Source organism: Melanotaenia boesemani, chromosome 17 (assembly GCF_017639745.1).
Source record: "Melanotaenia boesemani isolate fMelBoe1 chromosome 17, fMelBoe1.pri, whole genome shotgun sequence".
NCBI classification, from domain to species: domain Eukaryota; kingdom Metazoa; phylum Chordata; class Actinopteri; order Atheriniformes; family Melanotaeniidae; genus Melanotaenia; species Melanotaenia boesemani.
In genome coordinates this window covers 20940061-20967435 of record NC_055698.1, presented here as the reverse complement: position 1 = coordinate 20967435, position 27375 = coordinate 20940061, and the positions used below count along the sequence as shown (strand labels likewise).

The window sequence follows — 27375 nt, the reverse complement described above, 5'->3', positions numbered from 1 at the left end:
GCTGCTACAGTAACTCTAAATGTAGCCCATTATCAAGCCTTACTTAAGATGTAAAAACCTGTAATTGTGTTTCAAACACAGTTTTCTACAGGTTATATTTCCTTAGTGTAAAATTTGCCTCTACTTCCTTAATTCACAGTAAAAAATATACCTGAAATATTCATATGCATTTACTTTAGACTTTTAAAAACGTACAGCTTGAAGAAAATGCAAAAATATTTATTAAAAGATGGGTAAAATAACACAAAAACAATTCTTTGTTGGTTTCATGACAGTTAACAGTCTTCAGACACTTTGGAAAGACAGAGTCCAACAATACGAAAATCTGAACATAAGAAGTGTATCAACCCTTTTATTGAACAACGCTGCAGTTAGAAGTGCAATCTAGATAAAACACAGTGCAACAAACACGTTCATGCTGCTTCAATATGCAAGCATTTTTCTTCTCTAGAAACATCTGCATCACTCAGGAACCAACTGAACCAACTGATTACCACCTGCAGATGCAAAAGATGGCTGCTGGATACATATTTTATTTTATTTTTTTTTGGTTAACTCTTCTGAAACTTACAAAAACAGGGATGTGTCTTTGCCACATGCTCTGGTCTGGATAGAAAAAAAGGATTACATTAACATATTTAAAAGAAATCATAACAATATAAATCCTCAATAGATGTAGCAGTAGGCAACCAATAAAAGTATCCTGTGTTCACAGTCCCTTCAAGGTGTCGCTTTTGATGATCCTGAAGTACACAAAAAAAGGAAACAGAAAAGACAAATCAGGTATTAGGAATAACTAAATTGCCCATTTTTTATATAAAAGATTTTAATATACCCTTGAGTGAGGTAGGTTTAGAATTCATCTCATCATCCTTGTTTGACACCATCTTTTGCCTCAAATCAGACATGTGATACAACCGTATGGAGCCTCGATAGAGCCACTCTTTATGCTGATCACTCTAAACATGAAAACAAACAACTTTGTCAAACTATCTTAATGATTAAGAAATAATTTAAAAAAAAAAGAGAAATGCTTACTTTAAAAGAAACTTCCATCAAACTGCAGTCGATTGAGACAACTTCACACCTTTGCAGAGTACCATTATGCTCTACCTTCACAGGCTGGCCAACCCTGTACTGGGTTTGGGGTGGGTGAGGCCAGTGTTTCAAATACTCTCTCATGTAACTCTGGTGAGTTTGTTCAGTAATGTCGTTTAAAGGGTCTGCCACTGTTTCAGAAAATAGAAAAAAAGTCACTCTTCTTCCTGCAGGTATTGTAGGCAATAAGTCAACAAATTAGGTGACATGATTCAATTCTTTAGAGATGAGACTGTTCCTCTTTGTTGTGTATAAGAGTATAATACATGGTAAATAACACCTTTCTGGTAGGAATTAAGCTGATTAAGCTGAAACAAATTAAGTCATTTGTTTTCCATCTGATGCAACTAAGTATAAAGGGTTCCATGTGCCACAATATCATCCTTTCACGTGGATTTGTATACACTGGCCTTTACTTCTTAAGTTTACAAGGTGAGAAGCCAAATACACGGCTCTACTGACGCAAACTTTTAGTCAAGACCAGAATATTTTAAAGCAGTTCTCACTTTGGATTAAATGTATTTATATTTCCAGATAAATAAATTAGAGTTGGGGTGGGGTGGGGGTGGGGGGTCACTTATAAATGCCTAAACTTACAGGGTTTGCACACCAGGCGAAGTAAAGGTAAACCAACATAAACTGGGGTGTGATTGTCGATGAAGACTAGGAATCTAAAAAATAAAAAAAAAACACTTTAACATTAAACAGGACTTCATAATTTAACTTTGGTTCATCTAAAACTAAATAAATAGACAAAACCAGAAATAATGAGAGTTCCTGAATCAGTAAACATGAACAAACCTCATGCGGTTTTTCCTGTTGGGAAGCTCTGCCATGATACCAGGCATGAACTCTGGCTTCTCAGCTGTATACTTGACGACAACACGAGCACCAATAAATAGCTGCTCCGCCGTTGGCGAGTATTCAAAGGCAATGTGGTGACCGGACACAAGGCTCTTCCCTTTCTCAAAAATGACTTTGTACTTCAATCTACCATCATCTGAAATTAAAAAAAGAGAAAATCTCATAGCTATAATATGCAATGCATCATGGGCCTATATCTGCAGCCTTTCTCACACAACACATTCAAACCAGAATGGATCAGAACCAATCACCATCTTGTCTGCCTTCAAGTGATTTGTTAGAATAACCGATGTAGTGTGGCCACTTTGTAAAAAAGGCTTTGTGAAAGATGTTAAAATCTACAACACCGTTCCTGTTGTTTTTCTTATATACAAAACAATAGTGTTCAACATTAATACGACAATAAAACCATATCTTGATAGTTGATGGCAATTGAAAAACATTACCTTAAACAGAACAATTGCAGTCAAGTGTTTAATTGTGATCTTTAGAGCATGCTGGAAAGAGCATTTTAAATGATTACCCTTTGTAATTATTTCTTTAATTGTCCCTAGTTGCCAGCTCAACTCCTTCTTTCTCGCCAGGACTTTCATGTTCATGGTGACCTCTCCTGGTGGCATGATCGGAGCAGTCCTGATACACAGAGTGGCCCCTTGGTTCAGGGGGTTTACTGTTAACAGAACAAAAGAAGCAACATATTAACATAGAAAAACTGATTCATTCATAAATTTAGATCTATCAGGGGACAGGAGGTGTTTAAATATCCATAAACAAAAGTTCAAAGTGAAATACGCCTTTTTTTTTTTTTTTTTTAAACCAACGACTTGTTTAAAACCTTATACCCTACAATGATAAGTACACATCTGCGTATGGAGGACCAGGGGGGGGTCTTTGAAATAGCAATACAGCATTTAGATGATGAGCATTAATTGTCAAATAAAAATATAGGTTTCTAAATATAATTTCAAATTGAACAATTCATACAAAAAGAAATCAAATCACAATGTGTCTTGTAACACAAAGTGTTCGCTAACAGCTAGCTAACTACGGCGATAGTACAGATGCATATACAGAGGCAACAGACGATAATGCAAATACTTAAAGGAGACAGCTGCACATAAACTTTGACGAGTCCAATCCAGCATTCAGAATATGATTTTCTTTCAAAGTATGATGAGGTAGAGCTATTACTTTGCTAAATCTGACATGCAAGACAGCATGAAAGTGTGGCTCTCTAACCAATGAGAGAGCTGGTTACATCTGAGGAGCAGCTGTGATTGGTTTAACTAAAATGGACATGGACAAGGGAATTACCTTTTATAGTGTATGAAATGGAAAGGTATAACCAAATTTATAAATTGTGCTATTTATTTCTCCTTTTAGAAATAGCATTTGAAAATACATTTACAAATTACAGGATTATATGATTTGTATAAATTGCTGAATTTGATGTTATATTTAGAAATCTATATTTTTATTTAACAATTAAATACTCATCATCAAAATCCAGTATTGCTATTTCAGCAGCAAGCTTCTGAAAATGTCCACAGGACGTTACCTGTGGTTTCTGCAGATGGCGTTGAGGTCGTCGCTTCCTTCCTCTCAGCACTGGCTTTTGTATTGGCTTCACATGTTTTAGTTGTTGCGTTGGCTTCAGATGTTTTAGTTTTCGGTGCGTTGGCTCCAGATGTTTTAGTTTTCGTTGCGTTGGATTCAGATGTTTTAGTTTTCGTAGAGTTGGCTCCAGATGTTTTAGTTTTCGTTGCATTGGGTTCAGATGTTTTAGTCGTCATTGCGTTAGCTCCAGATGTTTTAGTTTTCATTGCGTTGGATTCAGATGTTTTAGTTGCATTGGGTTCAGATGTTTTAGTTTTCGTTGCATTGGGTTCAGATGTTTTAGTTTTCGTAGAGTTGGCTCCAGATGTTTTAGTTTTCGTTGCATTGGGTTCAGATGTTTTAGTTTTCGTTGCATTGGGTTCAGATGTTTTAGTTTTCGTTGCATTGGGTTCAGATGTTTTAGTTTTCGTTGCATTGGGTTCAGATGTTTTAGTTTTCGTTGCATTGGGTTCAGATGTTTTAGTTTTCGTTGCATTGGGTTCAGATGTTTTAGTCGTCATTGCGTTAGCTTCAGATGTTTTAGTTTTCGTTGCATTGGGTTCAGATGTTTTAGTTTTCGTTGCATTGGGTTCAGATGTTTTAGTTTTCGTTGCATTGGGTTCAGATGTTTTAGTTTTCGTAGAGTTGGCTCCAGATGTTTTAGTTTTCGTTGCATTGGGTTCAGATGTTTTAGTCGTCATTGAGTTAGCTTCAGATGTTTTAGTTTTCGTTGCATTGGGTTCAGATGTTTTAGTTTTCGTAGAGTTGGCTTCAGATGTTTTAGTTTTCGTTGCGTTAGCTTCACATGTTTTAGTTGTTGCGTTGGCTTCACATGTTATTGTTTGCACTGCGTTGGCTTCAGGCTTTTTTGTCTTAATTGTGTTGGCCTCAGGTGTTGTTGTTTTTCTTGTTCTGACTTGTGGTATTGTTTCAGCAGTTTTGCCATTAACATCCGTATTTGAACTTGTGTGTGGCGTTAATGTCTTTTTTATTGGAGTACTGATACGTTTCCTGGCTGTGAGCCTTCGTGTCTTTGCTCCATCAATGACAGCAGCAAATTTTCCACTTCCTCCGGAAGCTGGGGGACTCCTCTCCCGTGTTTTGCTCTTTTGTTGGATTTTTCTTCTTTTCTTTGACCCAGTATTAAAATCTGACAGAGATGAATCGGAATCACTTGGCTCATCTCCTGGTTGCCATTGCATATCAGACTCAGGACCGCTTAAGGATTCATTTTCTCTGAAATTAAACTGAGGCCGGGGTCGGCGTACAGCGCGGATGATCTGAGATCTCCTAAGTCTTGTCAAGACCACCACTGCTTTTCTATTTAAAATGGGATGCCCTGTTTTCTTTATTTCTTTTGCTTTAGACTTTGATAACTGGGAATCTGAGCTGTTAGATGTTGCACAGTTGTGGAAGTGCTGCTTGGACTGTAGCTGAACTGTGCATCCTAGAAAGAAAAAACGAGAAAGCATAGGAAAAGGAAAAAAAAAAAAAAAGGTGGGCATAGAAACACGATTAACTTTTTTCCCCAAATAAGTAAGTTATTTGTTTCATACCACTACCTGTGGATTCATCATCAGAATCTGAGTCTTTGTACTCCCATTCCAGAAACGCATACAGTTCTTTCACTATTTCCTCACATGCTGCCACAGACCTGAATAATGTCAACAGACATCATAAACAAAACAAATAACATACACAGAAACACAGACACATTGTAGATCCAGTTCCCAGGCTAGAACAAGACTACGAGCATTTGTGATAACTGAAGTGGTTACAATGCATTTAAGATTATGATGTTACTAAACTGGAAATGGTGTATACAGCAAATATGTATATGTGGATCCTTTAAAGCTTTCTACATTTGTTGTATTTGTGTGGGATCTTCAAACACATCTTCAGCCTGAGCCTAATCCAGATGTTTGTCCCTGACAAGTAGAAAACCTCATGTCTTTCAGCCTTTTAGAAGAGGCAGGAATAAAAGCTTCAAGTAGATGTAACACTCACTGACAGAGCTTCAGGAAGTTGGAAGCCTGTTTCTCTCTCCTTTTCAGCAGGGAATGCAGCAAATTGTATTTCTCAAGCAAGCCTGGGGAGGTCAGCCTGGTGTTCTCTACCTGATCTCTGATCCAAGTCTTAAGCTCTTCTTTGCTCATCTCCATCTCATCTTCCTCCATTATTACTGCAACAAACAAGTTTTCAAAGTAAACAATTTAATTATTTAGCCACAAATTTGAAAGAGGATACCCCCTGAATGTATGATATAGTATACAATTACCCTCAATTACCCTCAAGCAGTTAGATTGAAGACATCACTTACCAAGTGTCTATTATGTGTGAATGAGGTGAAGCATTGAAAGCTTCATTAGTAAGGATCACTGGGCAATCTTAGGTGACCTAAACAAAAGTTGTAACACTATTAAAACAGAAATAACATAACCATGAAACAGAAAAAAGAAGCATAAAACTGAGTTTATTTATCCAGCTTTTATTTTCCCTGCATAGCAAAATTAGGCACTTAAAAGGTTTTATATTTTCAAAACTTTGTCAGCTTCTTGTCGTCCCATTCTGACAACCCACCACCCCGTTAACCACAGCCTCATATGTCAAGAAACAATAATGAACTCACAACATGCTTTACTGCATATCACTGCCAGATTAATTAATAAATAAAAGTTAACTATTCGAAGCCTGATTATTTTGTTCCACACAGCAGAAGAGGTTAAACTTTATTGTTCACCTAGACGCATGTTAACATTGTTGACCTTAAAAAATACTTAGCATAAAAAGTAATGAAAATTTGATTTTGGTCGAGCATTTCTTTGTAGTAACACTGCTTCTTGTCAATAACTCTTAGACTGTTGGAAAGCCTGTTTATTTAAATGGTGCCATGTTTGTAAGGTAAATGCTTTTTTTGGGAGGAGCAAAAGAGCTGAGAGAACATGAAAAACTTTCCTAATCTTATTTGCCAATGCCAAACAGCTAATTCTGCTATTGATTCTTTTGACTTGTCTTGAGCTTCTAGTACCCCAGATACTGCATCTGTGACAGCAGTCAGCTGGATTGTGTGTGAAGTGTTGAGAAGACACAGAGAACGCTATGCTGACTGCTGCACTGATACGATGACAGAACTTGGTGGAGGCAGTGTGATGGTATGGGACGGCATCACCCTCACTGGAAAAACAAGGCTTGTCATCACTGAAATCAATCGTAATCTGGAGATATCAAGATGAGATTCTGCAACCAGTGACAATCCCATATCTCCATAGTCTCGAACTTAACACTTGTTCCCACAGAGCGGGGTTTATCCAAGACTACCTCTTGAATTTGGGAGTGGAGAAGATAGAAAGTCCTGACCTCAACCTCATTGAACACTTGTAGGATCAGCTTAGGTGTACTGTTCTTGCCAGAGTGAGAAATGCAACCACATTGGCTGACTTGCAACAACTGCTGGTTGAAGAATGGGATGCCATCCCACAGCATGTGTGACCAAGCTGGTGACCAGTATGAAGAGGAGGAACCAGGTTCTTGTGGCTGTGTATTGTTTTGACATTCTACTGAGGTCCCTGTTAGTTAAACTGTTAAATTGCTAATGTTTTCAGACTTCAATCATCCAAATAAACAACAACAAAGTAGAGGCTACAGCAGAATGTGCCTTTTTTTTTTTTTTTTTGGCAGATTTGGCAAGTTTTGTAATGGGGCTACCCCCACATACTCATCCCACAAATGTGGCACCATTTAAGGGATATAGTCTGGCTCTCAAAACTATATGAAATATATCTCAAAGAACCACTGATAAAACAAAGAAATATTTGAACAAACACTAATTTACTTACTCTTTGTGCCAAGTTTCGTTAAACACTCTTTACTGCCTCTATGACGGCCTTTTTCAACAAAACAAAGCCCGATGGTGTGGGAAGGCTTAACAGAAAATAACATCAAAGCAATAAACTGCTGCCGTCTTAGACATAATGTGAAAATATTTTTCTTCTTTTTATTCTGTTTGTATAAAAATTAAATCTATTCTACTGTTTTAGTCCGACCGTTTGTTTTCATATACTTCACTTCCTCAGTTTGGCCTATTCCAGCACCCGTACCTTTCTTCCTCTGCAGTGCATTTGGCAGCACATCACAGAGTTTGGATTTAAGATTAATTTGGCTTTATCTTAATTTAGGTTAGTTATATGTGGCATTTGTCTCATACAGCTCATAGTAACCGTTTACTACAGGAACACTTATTCGACTTTCGCTAAAGTCTCAGTCAGCAGATAAAAGTTGTTTTGGGCTAATCTTTAATACTCAAATAATATAAGAGACATGGCTGACTTATTGTTTCGTCGTCACCCATGAGTCAGTCAAATCAGTCAATATATAATCACAAAAACGTACCTTTACGAAGCTTCTTTCCTTAACAGCTTAACCGACTTCTTCACTTTATGTACTAATGTCCAGTGAATCTCATTACTGCCCTCTGTGGTCAACTTTGATCACGTCCTCCAATTCGGTGCTGGTTAATAAAGTATTCCCATGGTGTTAAAATATTCTGCCATAAAGTTTTGCATGTCTGTGCACTACAAAATAGTACAAAAGCAAGATGGACTTAAAGGAAATTTTAATTTAAGTATACTTCATTAGCCCCAGAAAGAAATTATATAGCTGCAGTATAAATAATGAAGAAAATAACTTGATAACAACAATAAAGTAGATAAGTGATCAAGAGTTGAAAATGTAGACTAGAAAGGTATGGTTAAAATCTTCAGAGTCCACTGTGAATACATTTGGATGTTGTATTTATAGACAGCCACCACTATGCTGATGATGTATTGTGGTGCTGACAGGTAACAAAAGATGAACTCTAAGTAGACAACATGGAAAAAAACTCACGATAGTCCAACATCTGAGGTGCAGAGACCGTTCCTTTACAGCAATATGTCCAGGATTACACCACATCAACACTGTATTCCTTCTTTCTTTACTCTTGCCATTCTGCCTGAAGTCTCTAAAAGCTGTATCCACAATATATTCAGAATTTTTCATTGCCATGACTTGGTAAAGCAAAATTCAAGCTCAACTGCTTTATTTGCAGGTCATGACATTACCCACAATGATCAGCTTTATCACAGCTCTCCTTTCATGTGCCAATGTTTACTGTGAGAACATACTGGCTTTGAGTTTTAGTGCAATGCATTCAACACATTTCTTAAGTCCTCAGACTAATGGAATCTAAAATGAAGATAAATTAAAGTGTGAAAAGGCAGAATGAAGGTTCAGTCTAATACATAAACAATACAATCTGTTTTAAATGCCAATTTTAGTTAGCTGAGACCTTAGACGTCTATGTTAACATGGTTTAGGCATCATAGGGTTACAGTGAGTTAAATGCCTTTAAGTAGATAGCAGAAAAAACAAGTTGAACAAGGATCAATGCATCTTTGTGGCTGATGGTACATACACAAGTCTCAAATTCATAAAATTATTTATTTGGAGCTGAGGGTTGAAAATTGAAGTCTATAACTTTTATACACGATTCAGCAGACCAGTATATACATTACCTGACAAATATGGCCAGTTATGACGGGCACTTACTGTGGCATTGTTTCAGTAAACTCATGCAATGTCACAACATTAATTTCTGTTTTATTATCTTCTATTAATGATAGCAGAATCAGACCAAAACACAGTTATTCAGCACATTTATTGAATAAGATTCTCAATAGGTCTGGGCTCTGCAGTGGCCAATTCATGCATGAAAATAGAAAATGCTTCATTCAGTCTAAACCCCTCTCACAACTGAGCCCAATGAATTCTGGCATTGTCATCTTGTAATATGCATGTGCTATCAGGGGGGGAAACATTTATGGGGGAAAAAAACATGGTCATCTGGTATTCCTTTATTGAACCTGGCAAAGCATAACACTGCCCCCAGAGCCTTGTATTGTAGGCACTCATCGTGATGGCTGCTGTGCTTAATCTGCAGCCTTGTAGCTCGATGTTGAGTTAGAAAAGAGGGTTAGCTTGTATGCAAAAACCCTGAATCTTAACCATAATTTACATATATCTTTTGGTGACAAGTGAAGCAGAATATTTAAATATCTAAACAGGAAAGAGGAAGCTGCATCAACATATATGTGTATATTTGAAACAGTAAGCAACCTTACATTTAGTTGAAAAATGCTTCACTCTGCCTGGCAGACATTAAATGTGCTAATTCACCAGGCTATGAAAAGAATCATTGGTGCAGAGCTCTGATTTTATATGTATCAATAAACCAGGCAGTGGGGATAATCTACTTATACCAAGTGCACCTTTTGTAGTCCAGTGATTTAGTGAAAGTTTGAGGAAATCAGTTGGTATCGCTCCATTGCTAAATTGGTAGCGCTTGCTGGCAATAACTTGTCCACTAGAAGAATCTGACGCAGGCTCTCATCTTAGCTGCATGAAATTGAGTTTTGGGAAAGTTCCTGTAGGAACCATTTTGACCTGATAGCCATGATATCTCTGCTTCCGCATCACCTCACCTCAACTTTTTTTTTGCCCCCAATCATGAGCATAACTTTATCATGATTACAATTTACTAAAACTCACCAATCGCCCAGTTTTCTAAAATTTCTACTACATGCCAACAATCCCAAAAGTTGTAACCAAACATTTGTTGGATATTTTTTAAACTGATAGAACTAAAAGAAAATTACCAAAACATGGAGATCTGAATCCCCATTTCCTTTCAAAGCATTTGCAAAACAATCAGAGCAAACATAGGATGTAAGGAATGATGACTTTAAGCTTTAGCCTTAAATGTTACTCACAAGACAGGTCATGATTCTACCTCAATAGATGGTCATAGGATCTTGTTACCCACCCCCACTTCTCAGTTATTTTCACAAGCGTCAAAGACAACCAACATAGGTGATATCAGGCAACATTTACAAGAAAGTGGAGTCTTCATGACTGTTTCACAGTTCAGTTTATTTCAAATTAATCTGCAGAGTTCATTACAAGGTAAGATCTTTATACTCAACAGAAGTAAAACAGAAGAAAGGAGAAAATCATATTTAAACATAATACAGACTCATTTTGACAAAAAAAAAATTATTTGAGTATAAATGTTTCTTTCCTCCCCCACAAACAAAAATTCATATGGAACTTCACCTCTGAGGTGATAAACATTGATGACACTCTTTAAATAATTCATTCATGTTTTATTGTCCACAGTCAGTTCACAGTTTACCTGTGTCTGTGGATTAATCAGAGTCAGAATCATCCTTGGCCTCTTCCCTCTCTTTTACCTCCCAAAACCTAGCAATGTGTTCCAGTCGCATGGAGCCTCGGAAGATCCATTCCCGACGCTGATTTTCCTGTGAGACAAAATTTTGATTGCATTACAAAATAAAAGAACAGTCACTGTATAAATAACAGCACGATCAAAAAATATAAACCTGAAAAAATATTTGTTAATGTTTGTGATATACTCCGAATTTTCTGTTGTTTAAAGCGACATGGCCAGAAAAAAAGAGCACAAACTACTGGATGTCCACCAATGTTGTCCTTTGTTTCTGCTGTCTCATTTTTCTTTGTTATAATTCACAGAAGGTGTTGCTTTGCTATGGAGTCAGACAACCATGTAGTCAACACATCTGGCTAAAACCTTATCTACCGGGTAAAAGTATGCTTGGCTGTGGAAACAACAGAGATCGGGATTTACCACAGCAAAACATCCCATCCTGAGCTGGACCCTTAGTGGAAAGGGTGGGGCTCAAATTCACTCATCCACATTTCACACCACTGACTTTATTGACAGACGGACATTCATTCTCTGTACCGCTTAGTCCACTACGAGTCGCGGGTAAGCTGGAGCCTATCCCAGCCTTTTTAGCAGGTGAGAGGCAGGGCACACCCTGGAAAGGTCACCATTCCGTTGCAGGGCCAACACAGAGAGACAAAAGCACACACTCACTCCTAGGGAGAATTTAGGGTGGCCAATTAGCCTAACATGCATGTCTTTGGACGGTGGGACGAAGCTGGAGAACCAGAGAGAACCCACGCATACACGGGGAGAACATGCAAACTCCACACAGAAAGGCCACTGCCCACCCAACATTCAATTTTTTTTAAATTTCTCACTTTTGTCAGAACCCCATTGGTCCATGTTGACACAATAAAGAATAGTGATTAGTATATAGTAACTTTTAACTTAAAATTACTGTTAAATTTGAACTTAAATACAACCGATAAAAGAATATAAAAATATTAATTTTGTTGCCATTTCATATATTTAGAAGATTTGGCTGCTATTATCCAGAATTTCCCATAACAAGAGAAAACCACCTCTGTGAGCACTTATCTACTTTTTCAGTTGGGCCATGAAGTTTTACCTAGTCTTGTTTACATTTATTCATATATAGATTTTAAAATGCATTAAAGATAAATAAAAACACACAAAGAAGCAGAGATACTGACCTGAAAAACAATCTGCATTAAGCTGCAGTCGACAGCCAGCACCTCGCACCTCTGCTGGACTCCATTTAATTCTACATTAAAGCTTTGTCCAGCCCTGTACTTGTTTAAACGAGGGTATGGCCAGTCTTTCAGGTACTGCTTCATAAAACACTTGTGGGGGCCGTCTGGAACGTCGTCAAAGACATCATCCACTGTTGAAAAACATAAAAAACAAAATAGAAGTCAGTTCTTTTTCTAGTGTGTTGTAAATAAATATATTTGTAAATATTGCTAATCAACAAACATGGAAAAGAAGGCTCTGGTTCCTTTAGCTGCAAGAAAATCTGGCACAAGAGTGACGTACGTAAATCCCATTTATTTATTTTGTATTCAGTTCAGAGGCAGAAAATAAGGATTGAAGTTTATGTTTGTGTAGAGATGGGAACGTTAATCTAGGACTTGGACTCAAGTTGCACTGAAGTTGCATTTCCAGTGACTTGGGGCTCAACTTAGACTCACACTCAAAGACTTGAGGCTTGGATTAACAATTTGAGACTTGTAAACTGTCCCCCCCCCCATTACCTTCTCTCTGTCCAATCTCTTGTCTGCTGTCTGTGTTGTGTGCTGTCATTTCCCCAGATGTAACATTGATGTGTCCGCACGCACAATCAATGAAAACAATGGCCGCACCGGTGAACACATTTGTTGCTGTAGCACCGTTCTAACTTTTTGTATTAAAAACGTCATAAAAAGAGAAAAACACAAAAGCAGCAAACTGCAATATGTGTGATATTAAAAACCAAGAAGCTGGATCCACAACACCCACATTCATCCACTTTGGAAACACACTTGGATAAGTTAGTCACTGTAATATGAAATATTAATGTTAGCATCAATGTTTGCAGAGAGCTCAGCGCCACAGCAGTGTAAATGTTAGTTTGTTACTAGCTTTGTACTAAAATAATGTTAACTTTATCAGACTGGCTTCACTGAATGTGTTTAGAAGAGGAATAAGACATTAACTGAACACAGTTACCATAAAATCCTGACTTTGCCATGATGACGTTAAGTAGGACCAAAATGGGAACAGACCCACTGTAAACAACACAGTTTTATTGGCTCTGTTTATTAGAAAAGTACCACTGTTGCTGATTGGGGAATGTAAGGAATATTTATTGGACCTGAAAGTATTAGATCTAAATTAATTAAGATGTTTTTTTTTTTTATATTAAATTTTAAGAAGTTTAATATTGTTTTGTTTTTTTGTTTTGTTGCACTCATCTAACAGTTATACCAAGCCCTTTAAAAAGAAAAAAGATTTCTCTGATGAACTGGTTAAGGGATCACCAAATGTGGATTTCTTGAGCCACTGTCCTGCAGACCTTACATTTACCTGCTGCAATACACCTGAGTTGAATAATTAACGGGTAATTTAGAGGCTTGTGGAGAACTTGACAACAAGGTGTCATTTAATTCAGGCGTGTTGTAGCGGGGAAACAACTAAAACCAGCAGGACAGTTGGTGATCCTGCAGGTTTTAGATCCTGGGAAAAAAAATGTCCAGATGAGAGGGACAGAGCATTTGTCAGTTAAAACTAAAGATCAGTGCTGTTACAACGTGCTAGTAGCTAAAGGGTGAATACAGATTTTTAATTCCTTGGATATTATAATGGAATTCTAGTCCAGACAGCAAGCATTAGATGTAGCAAAAAGTGACTTGACTTGAGGTCAAAGACTTGAGACCTGACTTGGACTTGCAAAAAAAGACCTGTGAACAGCTAATGTGCATAATAATAAAAATCTTTTTTTGTTTTCATTACTATTACTGCAACCTTCTTTATTTAATGTTTTGATCCCATTTAAACTGATTTAACTCAAATGAAATGATAGTTCATTTTAAATGTAGAACATCTGCAAAATCTGTGGAAATCTACATATAATTATATATATCATTGGCCAGACTTTATTTATATATAAAGTCTGGCCAACTCTGTGAATCAAAGTTTATGAATCTGAGTGTGAACTTACATGGTCTGCATACCAGATGAAATAAAGGTAATCCAACATATACTGGTGTGTGGTCATCCATAAACACCAAAAACCTGCAATATGAAATTGTATCAAAACAAGTATTTACTAATAAATGTGGCTTTTCTGTAGAGATTTGTGTTATATTTGTTTTAAAATAACTAATTGTGTTGATTCATAAATCTATGGGTAAAATTAATTCAAATACGCACCTGAATTGGTTCTTTCTGCTGGGGAGTTCGGACAAAATTCCAGGCCGAAACCTGAACTTGTTATTTTGACACCGGACCACCACACGGGCGCCGACATACAGCTGCTCCACCTTTGGTCTCGTGTCAAAGGCGATGTGGTGTCCAGATACAAGACACTTCCCCTTTTCTTCAAAACTGACTTTGTACTTTAACCGCCCATCCTCTGCAAAAGATTTGTAATAAAATATGTCAAATTTTTATTGCTTACTTATTTCCATTGTTGATACAAAACTGTGGAAGAAGTCAAATGGGTCACTTAGACAACATCCACTGGTATCTGTATGTGCGTAGCAAGATAAATTAAATACAAGCATTCTCAAATTCACAGAATAAGAAAAAGATATATAATTTCCACCTCGGAGGATTTATAAAGTAGTTTTCATTTAATTGAGAAAAGCATCACTTTGCAGAAACTGAGTAATCTAAAAGGTGTTATAGAAATAAAAGTTACAATAGTTTCTTTTTAAGACTACTGCAAACATATCTTGTAAATCATATTCTGTGAATCTTACATTGTAGCTGCATAAATATTGTCAGTAGAACTCATTTTTCCCATGGGAAGCTAAAATGACCTTCCCAAAAACATAACGCAGCTTTAACTACTTGTGCACAACAATTGTATCCTCAGTTCACAGCTGGCAGCTCGTTCTTTACGTCTTTGTGCTGATGTGAACTCCAAGGGCTGGGCAGTATATTGGATTTACTCGATGTATCCCGAGAAGTTTTACGTGTTATATATAAAATGGCGTTCAAAGCGTCTACGTGTGATTTTCTTCACTTGGGTTCCTGGAAAGTTAGCTTTGTGACGCTTAGCAAACAGGGCCGGATTAAAAGTGAAGGGGCCCCTGGACACGTGGGTAAGGCCCCCCCTACCCACAGCAATATTGTGAAAATTGTCCATGACACAATGTAAAACTACATTTCTAACATTTCTCAGTCAGTGGTGCCAATAGCAACACACTACACATTGTGGTGTAACTCACTGGCTTTTGTACATTTTGTTTCATGTCCATCAAGGCGGTCTACATTTCAGATTTTTCCATTACTCAATCACAAACACACAGTCACACCTACTAATGTTTCATTCCTGTGTCTGTCCCCCTCACCCGACTATCTCTCAGTGCTTCTGTCCCATCTCTCTGTCATGGCTTCTGTCTCTTTCTTTCTGTCTTACAGCACTCCTTTGGTCCTTACTCCTCAGCTCTCCATCCCTACCTTGTAGTGTCTCAGCCGCTTTTCTTCCCTCTTCTTGTGATAAAACAATATGGAATCAATTCAGATAAACTGGACTAAAACTTTTAAAAGATCTGATATTAAATGAAAAATAAAGCAAAGTTTTAAAAAGGGAGGTTTCTTTCTCTTTTAATGATGATACGGTTTCCTGAGGACTGTCTTCACATACACTCACCTGACTGTCTCTCTCTTCCTTTCACCATCTCTGTCTCTCAGTGCTTCTGCTTCTCCTGTTTCTGTTTCTCATCCTGTAAAGGCTGGTCTCTCTGTCTTCACCTCTTCTCTACATGTGATTTTTCCAATGCTTCAATGTCTGTTTCTGTTTCTGTCTATCTGAAGAGGTCTTCTTTACAGTTTTCTTCTTCCTGTTTCCCATCTCTCACACATCTTTTGTCGTCTTCCTCCTGTCTGCCCCTTGTCCTCCTGTCTGAAGATCTTCTCCTCAGGTGTCCTCAGAAAGTCTTTTTCCTGGCTTTCCTATTAGCAAACTCAGTCACAATGTCATCAAAGTTCAAGTTCCTGACAAGCTGAGATTCAATGGCCATCAGTGACAGAGCACTGTGGCACTGCTGAGTTTGTGCTGTTCTCAGCTCATCTTTAATTCTTGCCACCTGTGAAAAAGATTGTTCTCCTTCATAGTTTGTAACCGGCAGAGTAAAAAATAATGCGTAGGGCCAAAAACACATTAGGGAAGGTGGACTGCAGGCTATGATTCAAGAGGACCTCCAGCAGTTTTTGAGAAGACTTATCCTGCTCATTCTGTATGAAACACCAGAACTGGAGAATTTCATCTGCTAGGTTATGATCCAAGTCAGAAGGGTACAAAGCACAGAGTGCAGCAGCCTGTTTACGAGCAGAGGCCAAATCCTCAGACTCCATGTTCAGTAGAACTCCACACTTTTCATTAATGCTGTTGTATGCCCCCAGTCTCTGCTCCAATGTTAACTAGGCTGTCAATAATGTTAACTGTTTCTACCCGGTATCGTTCCTGACCTTTCAGTGTTACTTCACGCTCTGTAGATTCATCAGAAAATGCTTTGCGTTTCTTGGTCCTCTGCAGTTTATCTCTGTATGACTGGCAAACACTGGAAACATTCTTCTAAGATTTTTTAAAAATGGTCAAAATGGCCTCAAATTATTTCAATGAGTCAAACAGAGACAAATAGCAGTCATAAGATTGATGTCTGCCTTTTGTAGCGTTTGTAGCGCCCAAGCACTTGTTGCTTTGAATCTGTTTAAGATACAGAACCAAAACTGTGCCATAAATGATATTTCAAGACTGCCCAATTTTGAGCAAAGTGCTGATGCCTCATTCTGTGTTTCCCTTTTTACTCCAGGATCAGATGTTATGCTCTCAAGTATGTTTCTAATTTGGGCATAATTCCCACAAAGGGCTTTGACAGCTCTTATCTATGATGAACCCAAAGTAATGACAGATAAATTAAAATAGACTTTAGAAGCTGAAAAAGTCTTAACACATCAAAAAAAAAAAAATGTTCTGACTAGTACGGTACTAGCTTTTCCAGACTACAGAAAAGAGTTTATTCAGACTTTTAACTCCAAGGATGGACACATGACTTCAGTATTGTTGCGGTCTTATGGAGACAAATTAAGACCAGTAGTTAATTACTCATCTAAGCTTGATCCAGTGCGGAGTTCTGTGGCCTTGGTATTATTTCACCCACTCAAACTTTTGGCACCTCATGCAGTAACAGTATTACTTCTCTAGAACAAAATGGCGTTTTTGTAACCCTCTAGACATCTGTCGTGCATGGCAACACTGAAAGATGTACACGCTTAAATCCAGCCACATTATTACTGAGGTTTGATGATGGGACACCACATGACTGCCTTGCTGGAAGCACAGAGTATCTTTCCCAGACTAGACTTACTAAACAACGAAATAAATTGTCTGATTTGATTTGTAGATGATTCTTCTTAGAAAAACCCTGATGGCACAAATGCCACAGGCTATGCAGTAGTCGACTATGTTCCTGTATATTTCTGCTTACAAGCAAAGGAAACTTCCATTATGACAGGATTAAGATGGGCTTTTTGCTGGTGTTACACCAAAATCTGTGACCACAGTAGGGTTGCAACTTATGACTATTCTGATTGTCAATTAGCCACCGACTATTAGAACGATTAGTCGGCCAATCGGATTATGTATCTCATAATTATAAAATGGATCTTATTTCACTTTCAGCTTTGAAATCTTGCATGAGGTTGTTATGTAAGTCCGACGTGCCTCGTCTTTAAATGTTCGAGCATTGCAGACGTACTTCCATGGTACGCAAAATCCGCTTTACAAATCTCACATGTATTTATTTATTTTGTAAGTTTAACGTAAAGTTATTTCAGACTTTTGACGTCCTCTTCCATCGTTTTATTCCCTGGTCCGCCACCATATTTTTCCCCCCGCGGACTCTTTTGCGCATGTGCAACACTCAGCTGAGATAAGAAAAGAAGACGATGTCTCACTCTGTTTTTTTGCCGACAATAGTCGACGTGTAAATTTGTTGTAAACTATTTTTATTGTCAACTATTGTCGACAACAGCGACTAATTGTTGCAGCCCTAGACCACAGGGGACGATAGTGTACATTTATCTCTGAAGGGATTAATAAAGTATTTCTATTCTATTCTATTTCTCTGCATGTGTTAGTTAAAATGACAACTACATGGCTGAAAACATATTTTCCTGTATATTTTTAAATACATTTGAGGAAAACTTGCATTTCAAGAGTTGGTGGGAGTTGTTGGGAGGTTGGGGCGCACCTCTAATATAATGGCTGGGGAAATACTGGGTTTAATTAAATGTGTGCAGGTCCCTGGGTCAGAACAAAAAGTTTGTTGAAAGGGAAAAATCACAATAAAGATAAATTTCGCTACTTAAATCCTACTGGTGTCTTTTTATGCATGGTAATGTTGAATTCAATCTTTACAGTGCTTTACTGGAGATTTCAGATTTATATTGTGTATCTGGACAAAGCCAAAAAATATCAGGATATCAGTTTTAGGCCATACTGTCAGCCCTACTTATAAGTAAAACTTTCACAACCAAGATTCCGCTGGTTTTTCCCCCGACTACAGTCTGAGATTTTTTTATCTAACAGAATGAATTTAAATAAAATACATGTAAGAAAAAACATGTATATTATCAGTATGTTTGACTATTAGAATATGTGATTCATTATACTTTGTACCAATCATTATGTTGCAAGTATTAAGATTTAGGAAATGTACTCAGCAGCATTCTTTGTGCATGTGTGCTGGTTTTATGCTGGAGTCTGAAGGAACAGAAAGTCAAGGTCATGGACGAGATGAAAGGACGTGATGCCTCCTATTTTTTCATGTCTTGTCTTTAGTGGAAAATACCGAAACCTGAGACTTGTGTAATTCTGAAGTGTTTGATGTTCAAGGGAAGGACTTCGTGAACCTCCCTTTACACATCACCGCTTGTGATGGGTAAAACAATGCAGTGTGTGTATCATACTTGTATGATGCGCATATTCCTTTGCAAAGTAAAATTTGTGTTGAAGGTTTAGCTTGGTGCTTGGTGTTGGGAAGAATTTTCCTAACAATACATAAAATGAATTACCCAATTCTTTTTTAGCTCTAATATTCATACAGGTTTTAAATTTTCCAGAAACAACATGTGACCTCTTTCACTGCCTATGTTTCCGGTGTACCTTGTAGCATTTTTCTCTTACCTTTTGTAACAATTTCCACTATTTTCCCCCGCTGCCACCTCATGGGTCTCCTCCTGGCCAGGACCATCATGTCCACTTTGATCTCTTCCTCTGGCATATCAGGGCGGACCTTTGTAGTTTCACGAGAGCTATGGCCAAAAACTGTTGACAGATTCAGAGTTATTTTCTGCCACAGTCGAGTAAAATCCAGTACAAAAATGTGGACGTTTAAACATTTTACTGCCAGTATAATAAATGTATTCAATGATGATTTATTTGTGGGCTTACCATTACTGGTCGTAGGTACTGCAGGAACTCTTATTATTTCAGTTGTTGTGGATTTTGATGTTTTGTTAAAGACTAAAAAATCTGAATCACTAGAGTCCTCTTCTGATTCCCATGGCATATCAGAATCCGAGCTGCTCAAGGATTCATCTTCACTGTAGAATTGTGCAGGTGTTGGCGGCCGCAGAGCACCAATTTTATATTCGGGCAGTCTGGTCAAAACCACAACTGAATTTTTTATTAGATTGAAGGAGTTGCAACCATTTTCCAACTTTGTTGCCTTGCTGGGAGTTTCATGCATGGAGGAAATGGAGTCACATGGAGATTCAGACATATTTTCTGCAGGTTAAAAATAAATAAATAAAAACAGCATTTGTTAAACTGTGATTTGCAACAAATCCTAGAAAAAAAACATCAGAAATGAACATGTCCAAAGGCTGGAAAAATTAGTGAGATAAATTTACATAACATGAACAGTTCCAGTCGTTATTAAACTCATACTGTGGTGGTGAGATCTGTCGATTAAAGAAAATCTTACACCTGTGAGTTTAGAGTTTATGTTTTTTTACAAGTACATTTATACTTACCATCATCATCCCTTTCTTCTTCAGAATCAGTCTTTCTCTTGTTTTCTATCCTCCTGCTGGACTCCTGAAGCTCCGGCGCTCTTGTCTCCACCTCGTCCACCTCCATTATATCTGAAAACACACAAGTTTTAAAACAAGGCAGCAGACAATCAACGAGGAAACCCATCAATAACCGAACTGACTCCCCTAAAAAATGAGTAAATTCTGGCCTCTTAAAAATATTACGCGACGAATGTTGGAAGCTTTTTTAAAGTAGCTGCCATGAGCATTAGGTCATTGAAGTTTTTCAGTTTCAAAACCTTTTAATGATCAAATTTTAGTCTCACAAATTCTGCTCGAAGAGTTGCAATGTCATCCTTCACTGTAAATCTATTATATGATAATATATGATGATTACAATATAGCCAAGTAGTGTAATATTTGGATGTATGTAATGAAATATTTCCATTTAAAAATCTGGATTTCAATGTTTGACATGAACTTGTCATGACATGAACTTGTCATGATGTTAAATGAAACACAAATGGAATCTGTCTTCATATAAAAATGATCTAATAACAGAACTAAAAGGCAGTATTTATAGGCCTCTAAACACATATGCTGTAAATTTCAATCTGTGCTTTTCAAGTATTTTGGAAGAAATCCAGTACACTATAAATGCCTTTTAACACTATATTACAGTTTAATTCGTCCTTATTTAAATTATTGTAATATAGTATGGGTAAATGCCTTCACTACCTACTTAAATAATTTTTTTATTCTACAAAAAAAGTTTGTCTGGATAGCAACTCTTTCCAAACCCAGTGCCCCAAGTTCACCTTTGTTTTATTATTTTTTTTATTAAAACTTTTAAAAAAAAATTTATATTAATACTCTTCTGATCTTCTGTCCTGTATATTTGTATTTAGAGCACTGTTTGATGATGATTAGCCTTCCTACTGTTGCAAATATTTTATAAGCATTTTGATTCATTTACTCATTTATTATTCATTTACTCATTTAAGCATTCTTATTAATTTATTCATTTACATTTTATCCTTAGATTTTAGTAACATGCATTAGGCTCTGCTTTTAATTAATAGAACTACAGCTTAATTGTTATCATTGCTTTGCAGGTAGTGCATTCACATAAACTCATATAAGGTTACTGAGTTCAATACTGAGAAAAGAGCTAAGAACTAGCGGCCTTGACAATGTTCTGGATGGCCAGTAGGGAGTAAATCGTAAATATTGTTGCATCTCTTTGCTTATCTATTCACTCCTAGCAGAACGGAATTTCCCAGTAACTCAGAAATCATTAAAAGTACAGCCTTTTGTGTAAAACGGTGGGAACAGGTAGAAGGAGGTCAGCACAGAGAGGCAGACAGATAACAGGGCAGAGCATAGTATCTCTGTCCTTTCAGCTGACGTACCCCAAAAGAAGGACCTGGAGGAATCAAATTCCCGGAAGAAGGAAGGACCACCTTGCAAAATACACATTCACATGAAGGCTCACCACATGCACGCACATAGCCACAATGCTTTGTATCACTATAAATGAGGAGGATAATTTAGTTAGGCGGGTCTTTTGGCTGAACCGAAGGGTCCCGACACTTTGTGTATTAGTTGATCAGAAGCTAAGCTAACAAGCCTCCTTCTCGAGAAGATATGTATTGTTTTCTTATTACTGGCTTAACAAAGAATTGTCAATTCTACTCAAACTCTGGTGTTTTTGCCTTCTTTTAAAAATGTGGATTTTTGAACACTCTTCCTTCTGATGACTGATTTACAGGTGGTGAACAAATCTTTTAAAGCCAACAAAGAATATTTTAAAACTTCACTACATAAAACATTATTTTTTTATATAATTATCAGCCCCACCATTATTCTACTGGGCAGGCGGTAAAATTACATCAGCATCTGTCATTGTACAAAACATCACATGATCAATAGCAATCAGATACCATGGTGCTAAACTGTGGAACAGATGTTTGCTTCTTTTTGGATTCATCTATAACATTACCTGTGTATAAAAATAAACTAAAACAAAATTTAATGGCTGAGTACTTACCCTGAATAAAAGTAGAACAAACAGGAATCGATTGTGCGTCCATTAAACATTATATTTTCTATATGTTTTGTTTCTAATGCAATTCTTTAGTTTTTTGAGAGTGGTGCTGTTATAAGTATTTGGTTTCTACCTCTCTTATGCACATGCTACTGACATTATATCATACAGCATTTTAAAGGTGTTTTGCCAGTTTGCCAGAGAAGTAGGTTTGGAAAATATATTCTAAAAATATATGTGCATGATAAATATCATTGCATTGTTTTGCAAAAAACGGTAAGCTTTATATATATATATATATATATATATATATATATATATATATATATATATATATATATATTTCTTTATTTATTTTAATAGAAATCTTGCTCTTTTTTTTTACTTGAAATAAAACAAGCACAGATGGATTAATAAAATCAGCTTTAAACTTGGACGTAACTTCATCTCTTGGTCAAGTTCAACAACTAACCAGCCGGCATAGCTGCAGAGGTGCGATGCTGCCCTTGTTGACACATCTGAGATGAACACCATACTGAAATATTTGTTATTATATCAGACGCCATTCTGTCATACCAATATACAACAATATTGCGTCTATTCCAAAGATCACGCAGCAGATCAGGACCAGTCCTCCTTAATGCCATCTAGATGCTGATGTGACTCAGATTAGCTTAAAATAGTAAAAGTAGGTTGCCTTATTGTGTCCACACGATGTCTAAACCGCTGGCAACATTACATAAAAGAAAGATTAAGGTTGTCAAATTTAGACTGTCATCGCGTGATAATGACATGAATTCGTGATTAAAGTAATGGGTTGAAACGATAACACATAGCATTGGCAGCATTAGCTTGTTTGTCGTGTAAAACCGCTACCGACATGTTTACGTTTCAAGCCAAAAACCTACTGGCTCTAACAACGCGAGGCCTAAAAGCCTGAAACAAAACACGTAGCTTACCTGTAGACGAGTTCCTGCCTCTAAAGGACAAAAGTCTGGTCACGCCACAGATGCTTTTTATTTATTTATTTATTCCTTCTTCTTTGGGGTTTATCTGTTTTGTTCGATCGTGTACGTTATCGCCAGAATAACGCAGTCGTTTAGATTAGCTATAGTAAGCTAGGACCATTATGAATTAGTAAAGCAAAAAAAATGAAAGTTTTAGATTAAGCACTGTGGAAAAGTTGAGTAGCTTTTTACGCAACAAATTAGCAAAAAGAACGACTTCCACCATCTTCTGCAGCCGTTGTTATTGTTGGCATACTAGACATCTTTATTATACCTACGTCTGAGCGCCGTTCTTCTTCTTTTTCTTCTTCTTGGCGGTTGACAAACAATGTACAGATGTGCATTACCGCCACCTACTGGTTAGGAGTGTGGGACAGGACAAAAGGCAAAAAAAAAACAACAAAAAACTATCTTCTATATCCTCTACATTCTCTAAATGGATGGATGGATGGATGGATGGATGGATGGATGGATAGATAGATAGATAGATAGATAGATAGATAGATAGATAGATAGATAGATAGATAGATAGATAGATAGATAGATAGATAGATAGATAGATAGATAGATAGATAGATAGATAGATACTTTATTAAAAAAAAAACAGACATAAGAAAAACATACATAAGAAAAAATGTATACATATAAATAGAAAATAAACTCAAGATATACACACAGACTATTTACAATTATGATTATGGATTGTTGGGTATGCATAGGTTAATGCACAGCTGACGATCACTCTCATACATGGAGGAGTTATTTGAAGGAAGGAAGCAATGATTTCCTGAGCCTCTCTTTATGACAGCGGAGCTGCAGTAGTCTGTTTGAGAAAGAGCTCTGTTGTCCATGATGGAGACCAGTTTGTTCAGGGACCTCCAATCAGCCCTGTTTTAGATAGAAAATTAATTATGATTAGATGCATAGTCTCCTGAGCAACCCTGTACAATGCCTGGGATTTCAAATGTTACTTTCATTGTCCTGAGTTCATCTACCATTTCCTTCCTTTTCATCTCTCTCTGTTGCAGTCAACCATTACATGCTGAATTGTTGCATTTTGGTTGTGTGATTTTTCTCCTTCGAATGTTTCTTAACATTTAACGGAGGCTGGGGAACAGTTTTGTAGTGCAACACCACCACCACCTGGTAACATGTAAAAGGGTTTGCTACAAACTGATGATATTCTGGAAACTGAAGAAAAAGTCATTGGCTCAAACCCTTCATTCAAACAGTTTATTATACAGGACACACACACTCACAAAAAAAAACAACAACTTTGAACTCCTACTGAATTGATCCTCAGTGGGAGTGAAGGGGGTAGGCCCTTTTTAAGCTCATGGTTCCGCTGTAGTCTGTAATCCATGCAAACACAGCAGGATTCCTGATGTCTCATGTCTTTTGAGTGTCACTGTGATTGCTTTGTTCATAGTGACCCCTGCCTTCTCTGCCATGTCCCCTCCATAAATACAAGTGAGAATATTTTCATTATCCTGCAAAGTTTTATTACTGTGAGACTTTCCCCCTTCTCTGTCTCAGGTGATCTGCTCTTCCTGGTAGGTAGAGGTGGAGATCATGCCGTAAGGATCCACCACTGTCTGGGCGCAACGCACCACCGTGACCAGAAGGAAGAAACACAACAGGAAGAGGAAGAAGAGAGCAAAGCCGAGGTCCACGTCCACCTCAAACTGTGGCGCAGGGTCAGAAACTTGGTCCATGTGGGTGATGAGGACTGGGGATCCTTGTTAAATAGTCTTCACTCCTCACTTCAGCACTTTTACTTTAGGAAGGTGCAACTGAGATGTAGGGAAGATGTGGTGAAAGAAATATAAATAAGAAAGAGAGATGGAGATAAATGAAATTACATAAAGCTTTTAAATGAAAAGACAGCACATTATTTCTGTAGTTCTGAATTGGTTATCTAAAGGAAGGAAGCTGTGTTTAATTTCTGGTATGAAACACATTTCTTTTGCATAATATACCACATCCTTCTGTCTCGCTCGAAAACAGATATATAAACTCCTCCTTAAATATTTTGGCTCTTTGCATTTGTTATTGATAGAAGTTGATATTAGTCTCATTATCAACTGCTTGGTCAGTAAAATATCATAAATTAAAAAAAAAAAAAGAATCACTGATAAAATTAGCCAGACCGTTACATATGAGATAATTGCCAGGATATATTATCTTACTTGGTGTGTGTGTCAGCTGGTAAATCATGCAGAATTTGTAATGCACAATTGATGCAATTCAAAGACATATGAGAAGCTTAGATTTACACTAGCCAAGTCATTACAGCCCTGTTTCCAAAACAGTTGTGATCCATTTTTAAATGTAGGGAAATGATGCAGCCATTTAATTGCAACTCTTAAATGACATCTTAAATGTCAAAACAGAAACTGTGTTATTTGGAAAACATAAGCTCAAATTAAACTGATGCCACATTAAAAATATATAGAGTTAAACCTAATTTTTAAAACTTAAAACAATGCTTTGGAACATCAGGTTAACTGGCAACAGGTCAGCAATGTAGAGGCAGAGACTTTCAGAAGTAACGATAGGGAGGTTTTCACTACTCTGTGAAAGACAAGGGGGACAAATAGTTAAACCTCCATGGTGGTTTGGAGGTGCATTAGTACACACAACATGATGTAAACTGAGCATGTATAAATACATAAATGCTGAATGATATACATACAAGATTTGGACAGATATACGCTGGCACACAGATTATGTCTTTTCAAGGAAAGTTTTGATTTCAGAAAAAAAGCATTCTGCTCACACTTTTTCATTTTTTGTTATTTAAAATGTGACAGTGGCTCTTGATTGACATGAAGTTCACTATGTAAAGATGTCAGATTTAGCTCTTCAGGCTCATTTTAATCTGTAGTCACATGGCAGGTCGGTGTAAGAAAAAACATGAACATACAATTTCATTAAATTAATTGAGTAAATAAAGTAAGTCCGTCAAACAAAAAACATAAACAGCATGACGCCATAGTGAAAGAGTTTGGGTGTTAAACAGGCCTAGCTGCAGTTCACACATGTGAAAAGCTGTAGTAAAGTCGAAAGAAAGTTGGTTTCCTCAGTTCCCACATACTTTGAATGGTGTTGAAAGAGGTGATGATGCAACGCAGTGGTAAAAGTAAGTGCTGCAAGCATCATATTCAAAAGTAGGATGCATTTTAAAACAATTTCCTAGTTTCAACGCCTCACATCGTGTCTTTGTGCTGTTTCTACTTAAATGTAGTACTTTAACCATGCACATCATTGCTTTCCCTTTTATTTTCCATTTTACACGGCTACCAAACATGTTTTGGAAACAGCTGTACAACTTTGCCACAAGGTCTTAAAATTATAGTCATTTTGAAGCCTTTCATATTGAAGCAAAAACAACACAAATGACTGAAAGTTTAGAGAAAGAAACACGTTTTCATATCTTTAAAAGTAAAACTTAGCATCAAGTCTGGGTAATTGTTAGTTGAAACAATTAAAATTCAAAGACATCTTTACTTACCATCTGTCCAGTCCTTTAATCAGTGACCAGTTTTTTTTTTTTTTTTTTTTTGTTGCAGCCTTTCCACCACCTGCCCAAACCTTTGAAAAACTCTCAAAGCATAACTCTTGAGTCCCCACAATCTTCCTTGAGTTACATGAGACTGTCATCAGTTACCAAAGTCTTAACTGTCCTCCCCTTTCAGTATTATTGCACGAAAAATAAGGCAGCCAAGAAATGAGCTCCTGAACTGACACATGCATACACATGCAAGATACACAAGAGTGCAGTTGCACTTTGCAACCTCCCCCTGGCACGTAAAGCCTTTATTAATACTTTAGGAGGAATTGAATAACGGCCTACACGGTTCACAAGTGAATCAAACACCCCTCCGCTTTTGTTCTCCTGTCAAGAGACCTTCATCATTGTCACCAATTAGACTTCACACCACATTCAACTCAGGCACCTTAGGGCGGCACTGAGGTTATTTTTTTCACAAGGATGAAACAGCACCAGAGGATGGAAAGGGGAACTTTTGGATAAAGGAGATGCAAAAGATTTACGGAGGATGAGTAAGACTGGACACAGAAGGGGGCTTAGAAAGGAGAAACAGGAGATGCATTGGCAATTAAATTACAGAGCCAGAGCCAGATGCAGGAGTCGGGTTGAAATTGACCCTGCTGCTTTAAAATGGTAATAGTTACAGTGAGGCTACCAGTGACAGGACCAGTGCAGAGGCTAAAGTGCAGTGCAGGATTGT

At 37.2% G+C, this 27375-nt stretch overlaps 2 protein-coding genes across 14 annotated transcripts; both read right to left on the bottom strand.

Moving 5' to 3' along the window:
- Positions 1 to 346: 346 nt before the first annotated feature.
- LOC121656878 (histone-lysine N-methyltransferase SETDB1-A-like) lies at positions 347 to 8038 on the bottom strand. Of its 12 annotated transcripts, none has more exons than XM_042012083.1 (13): positions 7948 to 8038; positions 5879 to 5955; positions 5566 to 5740; positions 5115 to 5212; positions 4276 to 5005; positions 3772 to 4245; positions 3521 to 3741; positions 2486 to 2632; positions 1900 to 2098; positions 1696 to 1769; positions 1039 to 1229; positions 836 to 959; positions 347 to 743 (listed from the first exon to the last, which is right to left on the bottom strand). In XM_042012083.1, exons 3-13 carry the CDS (start codon positions 5733 to 5735, stop codon positions 721 to 723), a joined length of 2451 nt encoding a protein of 816 aa, XP_041868017.1. In that variant the 5' UTR covers positions 5736 to 5740; positions 5879 to 5955; positions 7948 to 8038; the 3' UTR covers positions 347 to 720. The 12 variants fall into 12 exon arrangements, with proteins under 12 accessions (XP_041868017.1, XP_041868019.1, XP_041868022.1 ...); XM_042012085.1 differs by having other exon boundaries at positions 3772 to 4215; XM_042012088.1 differs by having other exon boundaries at positions 3772 to 4215; positions 4306 to 5005.
- A 2465-nt stretch (positions 8039 to 10503) lies between these two features.
- LOC121656881 (histone-lysine N-methyltransferase SETDB1-B-like) lies at positions 10504 to 23390 on the bottom strand. Of its 2 annotated transcripts, XM_042012094.1 has the most exons (8): positions 23075 to 23390; positions 20069 to 20179; positions 19485 to 19820; positions 19218 to 19358; positions 14234 to 14435; positions 14022 to 14095; positions 12016 to 12206; positions 10504 to 10913 (listed from the first exon to the last, which is right to left on the bottom strand). In XM_042012094.1, exons 2-8 carry the CDS (start codon positions 20172 to 20174, stop codon positions 10800 to 10802), a joined length of 1164 nt encoding a protein of 387 aa, XP_041868028.1. In that variant the 5' UTR covers positions 20175 to 20179; positions 23075 to 23390; the 3' UTR covers positions 10504 to 10799. The 2 variants fall into 2 exon arrangements, with proteins under 2 accessions (XP_041868028.1, XP_041868027.1); XM_042012093.1 differs by lacking the exon at positions 23075 to 23390 and having other exon boundaries at positions 20069 to 20198.
- Between the last annotated feature and the right edge of the window lie 3985 nt (positions 23391 to 27375).

Bases quoted from the DNA above. Each gene is read 5' to 3' on its own strand.
- LOC121656881 (XM_042012094.1), bottom strand. From the start codon at position 20,174: ATGGAGGTGGACGAGGTGGAGACAAGAGCGCCGGAGCTTCAGGAGTCC. The intron at 19,359-19,484 runs GTAAGCCCACAA...ATCTGTCAACAG, and splicing joins AGTACCTACGACCAGTAATG to TTTTTGGCCATAGCTCTCGT. The intron at 12,207-14,021 runs GTAAGTTCACAC...GTTTTTCAACAG, and splicing joins TCATCTGGTATGCAGACCAT to TGGATGATGTCTTTGACGAC.
- LOC121656878 (XM_042012079.1), bottom strand. From the start codon at position 5,735: ATGGAGGAAGATGAGATGGAGATGAGCAAAGAAGAGCTTAAGACTTGG. The intron at 2,099-2,485 runs GTAATCATTTAA...TTTTAATTTCAG, and splicing joins TAAAGAAATAATTACAAAGG to ATGATGGTAGATTGAAGTAC. The intron at 1,230-1,695 runs GTAAGTTTAGGC...TTTCTGAAACAG, and splicing joins TCGCCTGGTGTGCAAACCCT to TGGCAGACCCTTTAAACGAC.